At 39.4% G+C, this 15,672-nt stretch overlaps 2 protein-coding genes across 2 annotated transcripts in view; one reads left to right on the plus strand and one right to left on the minus strand.

Moving 5' to 3' along the window:
- The window catches only part of LOC136778376 (uncharacterized), a 28,445-nt gene extending 15,355 nt beyond the window's left edge, over nt 1-13,090 (plus strand). The window contains exons 2-6 of the mRNA XM_066735163.1: nt 6,238-6,440; nt 9,536-9,671; nt 11,476-11,609; nt 11,921-12,155; nt 12,427-13,090. Coding sequence (XP_066591260.1) covers nt 6,238-6,440; nt 9,536-9,671; nt 11,476-11,609; nt 11,921-12,155; nt 12,427-12,503 — 785 coding nt within the window. The 3' untranslated portion in view covers nt 12,504-13,090. The remainder of the gene's footprint in view (nt 1-6,237; nt 6,441-9,535; nt 9,672-11,475; nt 11,610-11,920; nt 12,156-12,426) is intronic.
- A 111-nt stretch (nt 13,091-13,201) lies between these two features.
- Pfdn5 (prefoldin 5) lies at nt 13,202-14,316 on the minus strand. Its single transcript, XM_066735251.1, has 2 exons — nt 14,000-14,316; nt 13,202-13,854 (listed from the first exon to the last, which is right to left on the minus strand). The coding sequence occupies exons 1-2, from the start codon at nt 14,202-14,204 to the stop codon at nt 13,574-13,576; spliced, it is 486 nt and encodes a 161-aa protein (XP_066591348.1). The 5' UTR covers nt 14,205-14,316; the 3' UTR covers nt 13,202-13,573.
- Between the last annotated feature and the right edge of the window lie 1,356 nt (nt 14,317-15,672).

Consider the following 15,672-nt stretch of genomic DNA (forward strand, 5'->3'; position numbering starts at 1 on the left):
CGCAGGCATTCTTTTAATCCGACCGAACGAGACTAAATTGTTGCGCAAACTGTGGAGGCTCTCAGCCTTTCGAGAAGTCTAGCGTGATCTATCCCTCGGGAGTAAAATGAAGTTTGCCCAGAATTACAACGCCCGAAGGCAGCGATGTTACCGCGAAGCTTCGAAGACGATTCAGGATACATCGGGTAACATGGCGATATATCGGCGATTCTGGCCCGTGTATGCCAGAGGTTGGAAACCGACAAATTTCCCACCGTGCCCTTCCCTCTCACCCTTCCATCGCATCCCCCTTTGCACGAAGCCACTCTCGGCTGTATTTCGAGAAGAGAGTAAATCACAGCTGTACACAAACATGCCGCACATACTTCGGAAGTTAAGCCGCTATGAGGGCTCCACCGAATCTACCAGAGAATGATGCTCGTAGATGCCACCCTACCACCCCTACCCTACCCTACCCCACCCCACTCCACCCCACCCCACCCCGGCATCCATCCACAATACAATGAGAAATTGGAAATTTTCCTATTCGCACTTGCCCTATCGTCCCTTCCCAGACACCCTTCCCCCCTCCTCCACCACCTCTTCAGTTACCATTTTCATTCGTAATACGAATCTCTCCAACTTTCCGAGTCGACTTGCAAATTTCCCTATTTCGAATATTCGTTATGAAATAGGAGAACGAGTATATTGAATACTTTCCCACATCGATCCTCCGGAACGAAAAACCTCTATTTTCGTTCCACGTTGCCTCGCAAAAATTCCAAGAGGCTTCTCCATCAGGACTAATTGAGAAATAATGAGCTATTTGGTTGAACTTTTAGCAACTCGTTATGACGAAACTTAAGCGTGTACTAGCAGGAGTGTAATAAACTTTTCACTCGCTGTTTTGTGTTACGAGGTTTATTGGAGTGTTCGAAGGAAAGTGGAAGGAAAGAGTGTAATTTGACGCGAAGAGATCCTTGAACTCTTGAAAAATGGTCTGCGCTGGATGACGAATGTAAAGTGTACGGGTCTCCCCCGTCAACCATTTGCGCCACTCTATCGATTTATTCGTGTCTTCGCGCTAAACTTACTTATTCCCACTACCACCAGTGCAACTGTCATTGGCGTTATCGCCGCAGAGTTTACCATTGGCCCTGATCGCTACACGACCAGCCCCATGCACTCTTATCGTAAATAAGCTGGACGCTTGAATTTTCCTCGGAGAAGCTGCAAGAAGGGAGATTTGAAAAATCCATTCTCCTACGTAGCTCCCTACTGCAGTTTTGCCCCCGAGTATGGGACGATTCGGGCATCTCGCATAGCGCGGCAGAGAAGCTCCGATGGACCCTATGGGAGATCGATATCGAGATTCATTACGCAACTTTGGCCAAACAACAATTCTTTCCAGATTATCTATATAGCCGACGGAATAAATTTACGCCGAGGATGGGAGCGGATATTCACTTTTCCGCGAGACTACTTTGCTCCCCTGGCCAATGGGAAATTCCCGTCGATTCACTAACTCGAGATTTTTCTTCAACTTTGTTGTCCGTAAGTCGGACAGGTGTGTGCCTCTCGACAGATCGTAGTTACCGTTGAGTGCTCCGCGTAACTTACTTTCTCGCGACAAAAGCGTCGACACAAAATGCCTGCGAGAAGCTTAAAGAGCCATTATTGGAAAACTCTTCGGATTTTCCATGTTTATTCCCACGTGGTAAAGAGTTTTTCAGGCAAATTTCATTGAGGCGAAAATTTGATCTCGGGGATTTCGTTACTGGCACTCGAGAAATAAATTCCTATGCGTTCGCGACGACAACGACACAACCGCCATAGATATATGGTACAGCTTCGCCTATATATATATATATATATATATAGGTAAACCTACGGATATCTGCTTATCCACGCGCTGTTGATTTATTCCCGACCTACGAGGAAAGCTACCCTCCCTGATGTGTGTTGAAAGAACCAACTTTCTCAGCCACCGCTGCTCCTTCCGATGTCAATTCCTCTCATTCATGGTTATGCTTCGATAAACTCTCCTCGCTTCTACGCTTAATCGTACATACAGGGTGTAACAAAATGACCGCATTTCCTGGAAAAGAGGTAGTTTTGAAGGATGCTCGATGATAGATCTTCAAGTTCTGTAAAAAATAAATCTTCGCAATGGTTAGAGAGTTGCAGTATTGTATAAAAATAAATATTCTTTGCGGGTTATTCTAACTGAGAGAATTGCCAGCTGTGTAATGTTATGTGTTGCGTGCAAGAGACATGTATAGTGTAGTAGTGTCCATCAGTTTTATAGGGATTTACCTCAAGGGGCCCATATTCGTTTATTACTGCCAGTTATTGCTATCATTATTGAAAACTAAATTTTACTGCACTTTTACAGCAACATGCAAGTTAAACTCGTTGATGTAATTTGGAGTTTGGACTACCCTAGAGATAGGTGAGAATTCGTCACAGCAAACTGTGCAGTAATGATTAAAAGAGTGTTGGTCCCTTGAGGTATAACTGACTGATCGAGACGACTCGATCAAAAGGAAGGAAAAAGTGCTCGCTTCTAGAGTAAAGCAAAACGTTTGTTGTTTTATAAAAATCTGTATATACGATTATAAACTGAGTTTAAAAGAATCCCCATAGTGCTATACGTTTTATAAATAAACACTTGTTTTGAATACACTGGAAAAGTTTCGAATTTCGCTAAAACTCTGACAACGCGCAGTTGCTCTCTCTTCTTACCACAGCATTCTTGGCCTAGGAACACTTTAAACAAGAACATGGTCCGACGAATCTTTGAAATTCGCATTTGCATGTACGTGCTTCTGCGAAACAAGAGAGATTTGTATGCATTTGTGAGCTCCCCATCTTTTTGACTGGCAAAGTAAAATCTTCCTAGGTGACAAAGTATCAGCTACAACCAAATGAGCTTAAGAGAAATTCAAAATCCAAATTAAACGAAGACTCTAAATCGTCGATCCAATTTTTCAGCAGAAAAAATTCAAGTCTTTGGTAAGTATCTGATTATGGAGCAATAAAAAGGGACGTAGTTCTGAGAAGAGTTTTAAGAAGGATCATCGAAGGATTCTGAGACATTTGTAGCGAATTTTTATATTGGTAAAATAAAACTGCATTTCTCGGTAAAGGAAAAGAACAAGAGGAATTGTTACTGGATGGTAAAGAAAGCATTCAATACTGAGGGAAGCGGAGCAGGTTCTTATACCGTCAACAATGCGTGCCATGCAGCCCGAAATAGTAAATGCAGCGAGTGAAGTGAAATGGCATAAAAATCCTAATACATGGTGCGAGGATGTGGCTCCTATCCTTCATACGTAGAAACGAGCCTTGGTTTTGCGGTTTATCATAAAGTTTTTATGAGAATCGTATAAAAGTTTTGCCAGAGCATTGCAAAGATTTGCTACTACTTTCAACAGTTTGATTTCCTTTTTCCTGGTCAAAGTCAGTTGGCAAAGTCCACACACATGCCCAATTCAAAGAGCTGATTCCAAAACTGCACAGACTTTTTTCGATTAACATTAATACCAAGGTTTTCTCAAAAATTACATTTAAATTGGTCTTGCGCAATAACTTGCTATCTATGGCGTTCCTTCTTCGGGAGTTAGATTAGAACAATAAGCTCCTAAAAATTTCTGAATCCCACAAAACTCTAGTTCTCTGATAAAGATCAGCTCCCAAGGGAAAGAGCTTCTCCAAAATTGGTAAAACTTATATTGAGAGAATTGCATGAGTACGCCTTAAAGATACGATTTCTTCAATCTTTTCTCTTCTTTTTTCTTCAAATTTTGTCAAACATTTAGCTAAGAAACTGTAAAGAGGGCGTATATACTTTGAGAAACCTGCAAAATCCTAATGCATATATAGGTTGCTTTTATTCTATTGAAGACAGTCGCTAAATCTGTGAAATAAACGAGTTCATATATATATATACCTATATATATATAGATAAAATAATTTGGGTCTATTCTATATATTTACTGAAAAGCAATGAAACCTTTGATGGTGTGAAGCTTTGCATTAGATAGACCGGTTTCTATAAGGGCTTCAGTATTTTCTTTTCTATACGTTTTCATGAAACAATAAAAGCTCCTACTGCTAGGGCTCCAAGAGGTTTTTTCATTTAGTTGGGTTTCGAAGGAAGAAAGAGATCTCATTTTAGAGTACGAACTCTTTACGCCTTTGGCTTTTCCGGCTCTGGGGCCGTAGTAGGGAGGTCTTACCAAGGATATGCATAATAGTCGGAGCGTTTTTAAAAGACTTTGGCTTTAGATTCGTGTTGCAAACAGATAAGTAATTAAGCAGTGATTAACAGTTTGTGGCTTTGCACTAATTGAACTATACAGGATACTTTAATTAAAATATACGCGCCAATGTCAGCTGGCCGGTCAACTTGGCTTGAGAAAAATCTCATTTTCTTCAAGGTTGATTTATCCTTAAAAACAGCCACGTTACGATAAAGACTTGAAAAAAATGGAAGGATCGCAGTATTAATATTATAGGACGGATTTCGTCCGAGAAGCTCGTGCACCTCCGCAAGCTCGACTTCAGGGTGATACCAGCGAGAAAGGGTGCACTGTCGTTCCGAAAAATCGTATCAAATATATAAGAGTAAATATAGGACGATGTACATGGTAATATCGTTCTGGTAATAATTTAAGGCAAAATTCGAGGCAACCTGTAGGTATAGCCTGTTTACGGGGTTTATACACCATTGTCTCCAGCTGGTTTATTCACGATTGCCACGAGCTTCTGAAAAACGGATGGTCCGCATCTCGAGGTCCGATGTGAATAACAATCAAGCCGCGCGCGGCCCGATAATTAAGGATTAGCAAAGTGATTAGCAGACGCCGGTATTTAAATCTCGTAACGACGATCCGAATGCGCGGGTGCAAATGGTCCAAGCCAAACAACTGATTATAGTTACTCCGACGTTGAAACTTTACTGAGCAGACGTCCCAATTATCCGCTTCTCTAATTACCTGCTCCCCCACCCCCCTGTTTCCCTCGTCACCCATCGCACCCCTCTAATATCGCAACAAAGTTCGAATCTACATAATGATTGCCGATAAAGCGCCATTGCGAGCACCTTCACTTCCGTCACCACTGTTACCGACGAGGTTAATGCGTAACTCCCTCCCCCCTCCCCAGCCCAACGCGAGCTCAACTTTGTCCTCTCCGCCATAATCCCACTGCGCAGCTGCAAATGACATTTTCAAAGTTCCTTTTCACTCCAACCCCCTCTCGATATTTCTCGCATGATTACTTCTACTCTCGCAAGGGTTACACTCAATATCCATATTGAACTTTCCATGAAACACCGCGTATACGGTATATTAATATACCTCGTTGGCGTACTTTATAGCAGAAACGAATATATTAAGTATAAAGCACTGGCTTAAACATTAGCTTTTGAAGAAAATGAAGCAGCTCTAGTCTGATGTAGCGTACAAAGGGTGAAATTAAATTGAAGAATTTCAGGCAACTTGGTTTATTGACACGAATCAAATAACAAGTCCTGAACTGCACGAGGTACATATATAAAACCGTGCATCGCACTCTAATTGCGATATTTAGCAGCTGTAAAAATACTACGCGTATATATATATAATGGACCAGACGTTTTTACAGGAAAACGGTTAATTAACGAGGAACCGAGCGAGTTAGTCTTCCATCGCGAACATATATATATATATATATACATCTTACGATTCCAGGGTCGTTGACCCCGAGCGTGTAGAGGAAAATGGCGTGCTACATGGTCCTCTGAACGGAGAGGCGCGAATAAAGTTGGCTGCTCCGACGAAGCGACGATTTTAGCAGCGATTCTTTGCGATAAGTAGCAGGAGAAATGAATTTGGCAAGTTCCATCGAGATCCCAGGAGCGCAGTTCCGACCGACCGTACTTCGTACGTCTAATCCTTAAAGGTAGCGTGGGGTAGGGCATGGATAACTCGCGCTGACGCTGACGTAGCAAGGATTACGCTGAAAGTTGCTCGAGCACCTGTCAGTTCAAGTTATCTCAAGCTAACCGTGCCCACGACACAACTCCAGCTTTTCCCTGCTTTTTGTTTCTATATACAGGCTGCACTCTTATCCTAATCACCAACGCTTGCTTCCTATTAAATTCGAACCCAATTTAAATTGATGATCGATAAGTCATACCTATATAGATATACATGCACATATGTAAATGGTATTATACACTAAGCTGTACCGAGCACGAACCTTTTGTTGCAGGTGTTCGTGGACTCAGCAATGTGTCGATCGACGTTCCAATCGCAGTCGCCAGTGGATCCACCGTTAATATGACCTGCAAATACGATTTGCAATCCGAGACGCTCTACGCAGTGAAATGGTACAAGGGTCCGGAATTTTTTCGTTTCTTACCCAAGGAGCTACCTCCCATCGCTGTTTTCGGTGCTCTCGGCACTAAAGTCGACGTAAGTGTCTCGCGAAGCTTCTCTTAAAACTTACTTCTCGGATCCTAGCCTCTCTCTCCCTTCGTTGTACACTCGTACTACTGCTAGTGTGAAAATTAAAGAAACTTTTTTTATTTGCAATTATAGTTACGTTGATTTGTAGAACTTCAGGACCCCTCTGGCGCTCCACGAACTTTCGAGATGCTCGACGAGCGAGCAAGAATATTTCGAGATATAAATCTGCGAAACAGCGAGGAGTTAAGGGAATCCGCTGTCTTATTTTCTATCGTTTTAAGACGAAAGTGAGAAAAATTCTGCCACGGCGAAGCTTTAATCAAGCCTGGAGGAAATGTTTATCGGGAGATCTAATCTTTCGAGACCACGAGCAATCGGAAAAAAAAAAATTGTAATTTGTTAAAAGTTAAAAAGACTGCTCCCAGAGTTGGTCGCGTGTCACCTTTGTACCTGGCGTGCAATTGGTGCAGTTCAAGAAAACAAAGGAAAAACTTGATCCGTTATATTTTCTCTCTATGGCTGTGCCGAGCACACGAGTTTCTTCTTGTTCTATATATAATACAGCATATATATATATATATATGTATACTACGTACATATACCATGCATTTTCTTCCCCATACAGTACACACTTTCATACGAGGCTCAACGCATGATCCTGCAGCAACATTGTACGTCGATAATAATTAAATGAAATCTCGTATGAGGTGGAGGCCCCTTCGTGGTCGCCTTTAACGAATATATAAGTTTCTTCGTGTAAAGCGTGCGCGCGCGCACTGAGATAGAAAAATGTCGTTATCCACTACTCGACGAACGATAAAAAATAATTATTACTCCACGCTCGTTTCAATGATGCAATTCGTCAAGCCTATATGTATATATGTACGTATGCCTCTCTGTGTTCCAGTAAAAAAAAGCTATCGAGCAAAATCAACGTTCCAGACGAGTTAAAAAACAATTAAAGCTTTTATTATATATTCGCTGCTGCCACACACAGATTTCACACGCGTTCTACCACTATAAAAGCGTTCTTCGTGCACGCAACGCTTTTCCAATTAGACTCTGACCGGGATACATGCTACAACAGTCATCGTTGTCCTCGTTCGATAAATTCGCACCGATACTTTTCCCGACAGAGATATCCCGTGGAGACACTTTCGGCTGCCTCTCCGAGCATTTTCCAAGAGCACCGGAAAAACTCGGCTTAAATTAGTGAACACGAAAGATTTTACTGCTGCGATGCTTGAAAACGTGGGAATCTTCGAAAGGGAACAATTTAAATTCCTCCCCGCGTGTAGGGTACACAGATATGTACACTGTATAATACTTATATACCTGGCGGGGTTCGTTCTAGAATGTAATAAAAATTAAAACGGAAGATGGGAGATACGTTTATCACTGCTTTAAGTATTGAATATAAATTTCACGATGAGCAGAAGCAGAGGTGCGCGCGAGGTAAAATAAAACAGTAATTTGTTCCTAAGTGATATTTCAAGGACGAATGGACGCGGATTATTAAAATTACCAGGGCGAGAGTGAGAGTGAGAGAGAGAGAGGGAGTGGAGAAAGAGAGCATAGAGCTTTGATGGGGAAAATGAGTTATCGCGTTGTGGATAAAACGTTGTCCATTTCGGAGACCCTCGACGAGGAATAGCGCTAGCATTTGAGCAATAGAGTGCTTGGCTTACGAGTGGGTACGTGCCAGAAACCATGCGAGCGGGACCAAAATTGATCGTATGATTTATACGTTGCTCCAGCAGCAACATATAATTAATCGTCGTTGCGCGGTATTGTTTGTCGTAAACGACCAGTCATGGGAGAGTATCACAGAGAGCACGTAAGTACAATCGATTTGTAATAAATGACGCTTCTACTCGCTCGCACTCACTCGGTGAGTCAGTCAGTCGGCCAATCTCGCCAATCTGGTCAGTGTGCACTTGCACGTACTCGTACGCGTATATCCCGTTCGCGTGTATATGCGCACATGGGTACAGCTACACACCGACCACGTAGACAGTAAATTAGCTGAAAAGTCCACAGGCCATCCATTCCATCGCTGCCATTCCTTCCTGATGCGACGACGTATACAGCTCTCACGTGGATGCAGCTTTTCTTTCATCCTCCTTTATCGCCGGAAAAGAACAGAAGTTTCGCTTTTCAAGTACGCGCGATGCATTTCTAACGGCGCGGGGTCTTCGGGAAGAAACATTCTATCCAGTAGATCGGAGAAAAACGTAGCGAGCTCAGCCACGTATTTTTAACCTGCAACTTGCAGCTCTTCTCCTCTTTTAATACCAGTTTACAACTTAACGCGTTTATAAATTACGTAGCAAGTACATCAAATAAGGTCCTAGTTCCTTTCACCCAACAAAACCTAAAGTGTCATCAGCATCCTTTTTGCCAATGCTGGAGTGCAGCTGTTACTCGTGAAAGCTTAACTGCCCCGTTGTAAAGAAGACGCATTGCATAAGTAAAAGTATATAATATGAAAGGAAGAGTCGCGAGGACTGAATGGATCCATTTGTATAAAAAGTATAGTGAATTAGTGTCAACTATACCTATTACCAATGCGAATTTTCCTAACGAATCTCGTTACGAGCAAATCATTTGCGAATATACATACGTGCAGGCACGAATTTGGATAACGATGAGCGCCTGATGGAAAAAATACTTTAGGGAACGTAAAGTACAATAAGGCGGAATTTACTGTTATATTTCGAATTAATGCTTAAGCGAGGAAGTTTATGCTCTCATGCGTGTCTTATGTTTCTGGATGTATGGTATACACGAGTCTCTATGGCTGCTTCCTGGTTATAAGCGCACGAAGCAGGTACTTAAGGAACTTGGCGGGTGCGTCGAATAAATTTCTTTTAGGGTGCACAAAGCAGAAGCATTCGGCTCTCTCGGAGATGTATATACATATTATTTCGAGTTTTAATGAATCGAGGACCAATTAAGGCATCTGCTATGTCTATTATGTGCAGCGTGGATACGTATATATATACACATCCCTTGCGAGTTTATTGAATAAATTCATGATTACCCCCTCGTGCATGTGGGTGGGGAGTATTTCAGATTTAAAGATTCATGTGGTATTTCAGGTGAATCGCAGCGATGCTCATCGAGTGGTTCTAAAGGACGTGCAGCCAAATCATTCTGGGAAATACCGTTGCGAGGTCTCTGCCGAATCGCCCTCGTTTATTACCGTAATGGTTTCCGGTTACATGCACGTGGTCAGTGAGTATCAGCAGAAACCTATCCAGAATCTGATGAAAGATATAGAAAGGTTGCATACCGAAAATACCGTGAGACGAACAATTCTATATATATATATATATATATATATATTCGTATATAATACAATATATATAAGACGTTCCCAAAAGATAAAGGTTACCCAGAGGAAATCCTGCCACGCAACCCCCTTAATGCCTCACTCGCTAAAAAGATGCTGAGCTTAATTAATTTATCGTATTAATTAGTAGGTACTTTTAAGAAAAAACTACAACATGGAAGCTTAAAAAGTATTAAATAAAATTAACGATGGATCCGACGATCCGATAAATTTACTTCTTAAGAGAATTATAGAGGTAGCTAGGAGTTGTAGAGGGCTCTGGCAGCATCTCATCCGAAAGCAAATCCTATTCGCACGTAAGTCCTCTTGATGAATCGGAGTTCCGGTCATGAACTCTTAGCTTTTTTCTTTGCCCCTTCCTCTCTTATCCGCGATGTCTTCGCATCTTTCACGAGTGTCCTTCATTATCGCCAGCGATTATTCCGCAGCGAGTCTAGTATTGTCATCGTAATCGCAGCCGATTAAAATGCAGTTAGAAAGAGATGGGAGGGGGGAATAATAAGATAGGAGAGAAAGAGTAAAAAGAGAGCGAGGGAATCGGGGGGGGGGGGGGGGGGAGATGGAAAGAGGAGGAATAAAAGAGAAAAAGAAGGAACACAGTGCTGGCACAAGTCTCGTTCCCACCAGTTCCCACAATCCCACCACTACCACAGTCGTCTGGCAGGCGTCCCACACACTAGTCTCTCTCTCTCTCTCTCTCTCTACACTATATACATAGTACAGAGAGTCCCGATACACAGGCGAACTAACGACGTCAAGCAGCCTCAGTGGCGATCCTTCCTTCTTTGAAGGGACGAGGTGATTGCCTCTTCTTTCCGATCACGAATCGCTCGTAAAAGCTCGATTCTAGATCGGCCTCGAATCTCCCTTATACTCCGGCCATCCTCCGCCAAGCTCTTATTCTTTTCTTCCTCTCCTTTCTCGCGAAGAGACTTGCTGCCTCCAATTGCGATACATTGAAAATGGTAATTCCCGTCGCGTCCTCTGCTCTTCCTTCTTGGAAGGATATCCAGGAGGCGGAAGTCATGCTCGGCAAATGAAACAATCCCTGACAGCTTACTAGCTCGTTGAGGGATGTACTTGACAGTACAGGCGTGATATTGTCTACCTTCTCTGGCTATGCTATAACGATATCTTCTCTATACCGTGCAACCGTAGACCATATACAGCGAATCACAAAAGAATTCCGTTCAAATGAAGCCTTGTATAATTATTCCAACAATGGCTATTATCGCTGGAAAATTTAAGTATCACAATTTCCCTTTGATTCGCTTTTTATATAAATATCTGCTTCATTTGTGAATCTTGATAGTATATAATTTTATTTCCTATCAGCTGTGTCAAATGTTTATCGTCTAATAGATTTATGCGAATATTCCTAATCGCAAAAGCTTTGCATAATTTAAACAAGCTTATATATTCGGGCTACACTGATTACGTAAAGTATTTTAAATCATTTTTCTCTCCTTTTTCGAGATCATTAAACGTATAAGTATAGTGATCTGCACGCGATAAGTCGGGTGAGGCTAGGTTATCTCTAGAAAAAATAACTCGTCGATAGAATCATACGAGGATTTAAATCGTTACGGATTGTCGTGAGAAATTATAGCATTTGATTGTTAAATAAAGTGAACGTTTATAACGATTCGAGCTATTTACTAGTATATGGAATACTTTGTGTTTCAGATTTGCCTGATGGTGATCCCGAGGTTCACATTGAGAAACCACGATATGCAGTAGGAGATACTGTGCGTGGAAACTGTTCAGTACCAGTTGGAAGTCCACCCGCCAACTTGACGTGGACTGTCAACGGAGTACCGGTACATTGATAGATATACGCAGAAAGATTTAGTAGACGTCAATTCTATCGCAGCGATGAAATTTAATATCCTTCTCTTGCTACAAGTTATATACGTTGAATGAACGTTTAGACAATCTTTTTTCGCTTTGCCAACCTTCATAAGTAGAAAATAAAGTCTGTGCCCTTTTTGCTTCTTATTTAGCAAAGATTAATATTTTTGTAAGATTTACTCGAAGCAAATAAGAAAATTTATTTCATTGCTTATTACGTTTCTTTTACAAGGAGTAACTTAAGCAATATTTATACTTACATCGAAAATTATTCATTCAGGTAAATTCGAGCTTTCTCATAAATGCTACTGCTAGCAAGCTCGGTGACAATCAGCGGATGACTATCGCAGGATTGGATTTTGAAATCATACCAGACAGCTTCAGCAATGGAAAGCTATTCATCATTTGCCGAGCCACCGTTTTTCATTTGTATCAAAAAAAGGCCGATGCCGTTCTAATCGAAGAGCGTCCAAGACTAGCTTCTGTACTTGGCACTCGAGAATCCTCTTATATACGTGAGTAAATCTTTACTTTTTATTTCAATCAAACTCAAGATAAATTAGAAAAACTCCTTCGGCGAACGCATATACATACGATTCGCTTATGGCTGGTATTACATGGCGTGTGAAGTGGCACGCCACACGTCTTGTAACGTAAGTCTAATATATCATGAAATTTTTGAACTCTGATAAGAGACAAAAATCAGGAGATAAATTCACAATGCTAAATAGAATTCTTGGTCTCTTCACGCATCATTTGTATTCATAAAAGCTTTTTTTCTTTCAGCAAACGCAGCGAGACGCCTCGAAGAATGGTTCTGTATTAGAACATTGGCTATGATGCTGCTACTTAGCCTGAGATAACATCGATGAATAAAGCCCGTTTTACTTATTTGGAGGTCCGCTTCGGAGTGACGGAAGTAAATTGTTTGTAAAATTTCAAAATTATTAAACGGGAAAGGGAAACTAATCTTTTGTTATAACGTAAGAACCGAGCGTATAATATTCGTGTAAATAGAATATATAAATTTAGTGAATTATGTGTACGAGATCTGCGCTATCCTGCAGGAGGACGGATTTTCAGTCCGAGTGAGATGTGTCACATTACGTATTAGACCGATAATGTGTTGCGCCAAAATATCGAGAAATCATTTGAAAAACTATTATGATACGGTGTTTTCTATCCTCTAATGATTTTGATACCTCCACAGTACCACGGTAGACAACACATTGTGTCCTGTCATGTTTATAGGTAAAAACTGTTATTGTTTATAAATGAAGTTTTATTTGAATGACAAATGAATAAATGGATAAACCTTCGTTATTTTGATTTTTAGACTCTCGTCATTAACACATCATCCTTTCATCTCATTCCTAATTATCTGTCTATTTACCAAAACCATTCAATTAATTAAAAATCGACATTTGTTTTAATTAACGAAAATAATAAAATATATGAATTTTTATCAAAGAAAATGTGGTCTATCATTCATTTTGCTTGTAGTAAATATTTTAATAAGTTATTAAATTTAAGTATTAAGGGGAGGTTAATTTACAAAGAGTTTTCTTTGAAATGCTTTATGACAATAATGATAATAAAAATTTAACAATTCTGTACAAAAAAGATGTATTATTAATTATTAGCATTATAGTTCAATGTTTAAAGTAGTACTTTTCAAAATGTCCATTTCCATATCATAAAAGTAAGGTATGTACATTATGTATGCTCAATCTGTTGAACAATAGTGAAACTTTCTTAAATATTCGACTGTTCCATTAAAAAAATTATATGATGGTTAAATTATGCTTCAAATAATATATATTATTTAAAAGCAAATGTCCGGGAAAGCAATTACAATGCAAAATTGTATTTAACTAGAACATAAATGTAACATAAATTTTGAAGTAAATTTTGCAATTTTAATTTGATAACTTTAAGCACGTTCTGCACGCTCCTTTTGCATTTGACTTTGAATTCTCATTTCCATGATTTCTACAGTAGCATCCCTAATTTTACTTTTTTCAAGACCAATATGTTGAATTTTTTCCATTTGTTCGGTAACATAATTTAATTTTCTCTTAAAATAGTCCTTTGCATCCGCTATACTTTTTTGTGCACAGTAACCAGTTCCAATGTCGACAAGTACATTACTCGTATCAGCTAGACTCCCAGCCACGTACATTGAGGCAGTCAATGGTACCAGAATTTCTTTCCCTGTAAGAATTATTTTACTAATTAAAACAGCTCAAGACACGTGCAGATTAATTGTATATTTTTATTTATAGGTAAAGCCTCATTTCCTAACCTATAAATGTAAAACCCATTATTACACATTCATTTTTTTCTTACTGCTTCTCACCTGTAGCTGCTGGTGTTATTTTCTCAAGGCATAGTCCTGATTCTTGAAATCTATTTTGAGCAGTTTTTAAAACTGCTAAAGAGTCTTGGAAAACAGTCAATTCTTGATCTAATTGTTTCTTTAACTTTGTAAGTTGAGGCAAATTTAATTTTGATATATCTATTTGTTGTAGGCCTGGAGCTTCGTTCAACGAAATTTCTGCCATCGCGTTAAATGGTTTGAATCTACAGGAATTAAAAATTCTATAACCAAACACGGTCAACAAATAGTAATTCTAAATCAGAGAACGTTTAATTACCGAGGAGCGCTACTGACACCAACCAGAGGGCAGCACGTACTTGGAGAACATACTGTGCCATCTGCCCTAAATCATACAGAACTTTATGGAATGGAGCCTGAAAGGTAGTAAAGTGTAAACTGACTTTTCGATCTCTGATATAAAGTGTAGGATGTAAAAATGTGGTCGACAATGCAAAATGCATTTATAAGAAATTTTTCAAGGATCATGTCTATTTCTCTTTTATAAATATCATGACTTTGCGACAGGCGAGGATTGGAAAAACGTACATAAGCGATTTGACGAAAAAATATGTGTCGCAAGGTTCCTAAACGCATACAAAACTATTAAATACAGAGGTAAAGTTATATCTTTGTAGTTTGTGGAACGTTCCGGAGGTTCCGGAAAGACAGTGGCGCCAATAAATGTCCAACATCCAAGGCCAAGGAATTAATCATTGCCCTTTGAACTCCTTCCCCTTGTTTTTTCCTGTAGCCAACACTCGGAGACTTCGAGCACCCCCATTGTGAACTACTAAATGCGCGGGTACTATGCATCATTCAAATAATTTAAAAGTTAAATATAGGTATGTAAAATTTATTAAAAATTTTACGAGTATCTGTAATAATTCGAAATATTAGATAGCAAAATCTGTTATAAAACTTCATACGATATTAATAAATGATGGCAAAAACAGTCGATACTTTGATAAGAGCTCTAAGCATAAATAAGTAGTAATAAAATACTATCTTGATAAGTTTGTAATTGTATATGGGATATAAATTAATAGAATGCTTTAATTTGTAAAAAGTCAACAGAGAAATAGTAATACTTTTAGAAGGGTATGATCACAGACATTTGAAACTTATTGAGACTGAGTCTATTTATATTTAGGTACTGATGATAAATATGATTTTATATCAAAGAAATAATTGTAGAATTATTTTATTATTTTTTCCGTTTCTGCATTTATAGAAGATTTTAATAAAAGTTTCAATGGAATCTCATATTCATTGTTTTACTATTGCTTTTGTTGCAAATCATTAAGCGATTAGTATATAAGAACATTAATGAAGATCTCTGATTTTCTACCTATTGGTAATAAGATTTATCTGTTAAAAATGGCAAATAAATTAAATTTTATTCAATTCCAGCCTTTTCCAAACAGATAAATTATCAAAAAATTTACCACTAAATGGACAAGAGGTCCCAGCTCATTTTCCTCTCATCATTCTTACTATGCGCACCTTACAATTTCCAGGTAGATGCTACAAACCAACAGTTGATACTCGTACCAGGCTTAGATAACAATTATTGTATAACTAGATTGTTTACGTGCTCATTAAAATCTATTATTATTTCAAAGAAATTTATGAAAACATATGTAATATAGTAT

Source organism: Prorops nasuta, unplaced genomic scaffold (assembly GCF_024137725.1).
Source record: "Prorops nasuta isolate Cenicafe-Biocafe unplaced genomic scaffold, Cenicafe_Pnas_1.2 PNAS00014, whole genome shotgun sequence".
NCBI lineage: Eukaryota > Metazoa > Arthropoda > Insecta > Hymenoptera > Bethylidae > Prorops > Prorops nasuta.

Coding starts and splice junctions, on each gene's coding strand:
- Pfdn5 (XM_066735251.1), bottom strand. CDS start 14,204: ATGGCAGAAATTTCGTTGAACGAAGCTCCAGGCCTACAACAAATAGAT. Junction 13,855..13,999: donor AATAACACCAGCAGCTACAG/GTGAGAAGCAGT, acceptor TAATTCTTACAG/GGAAAGAAATTCTGGTACCA.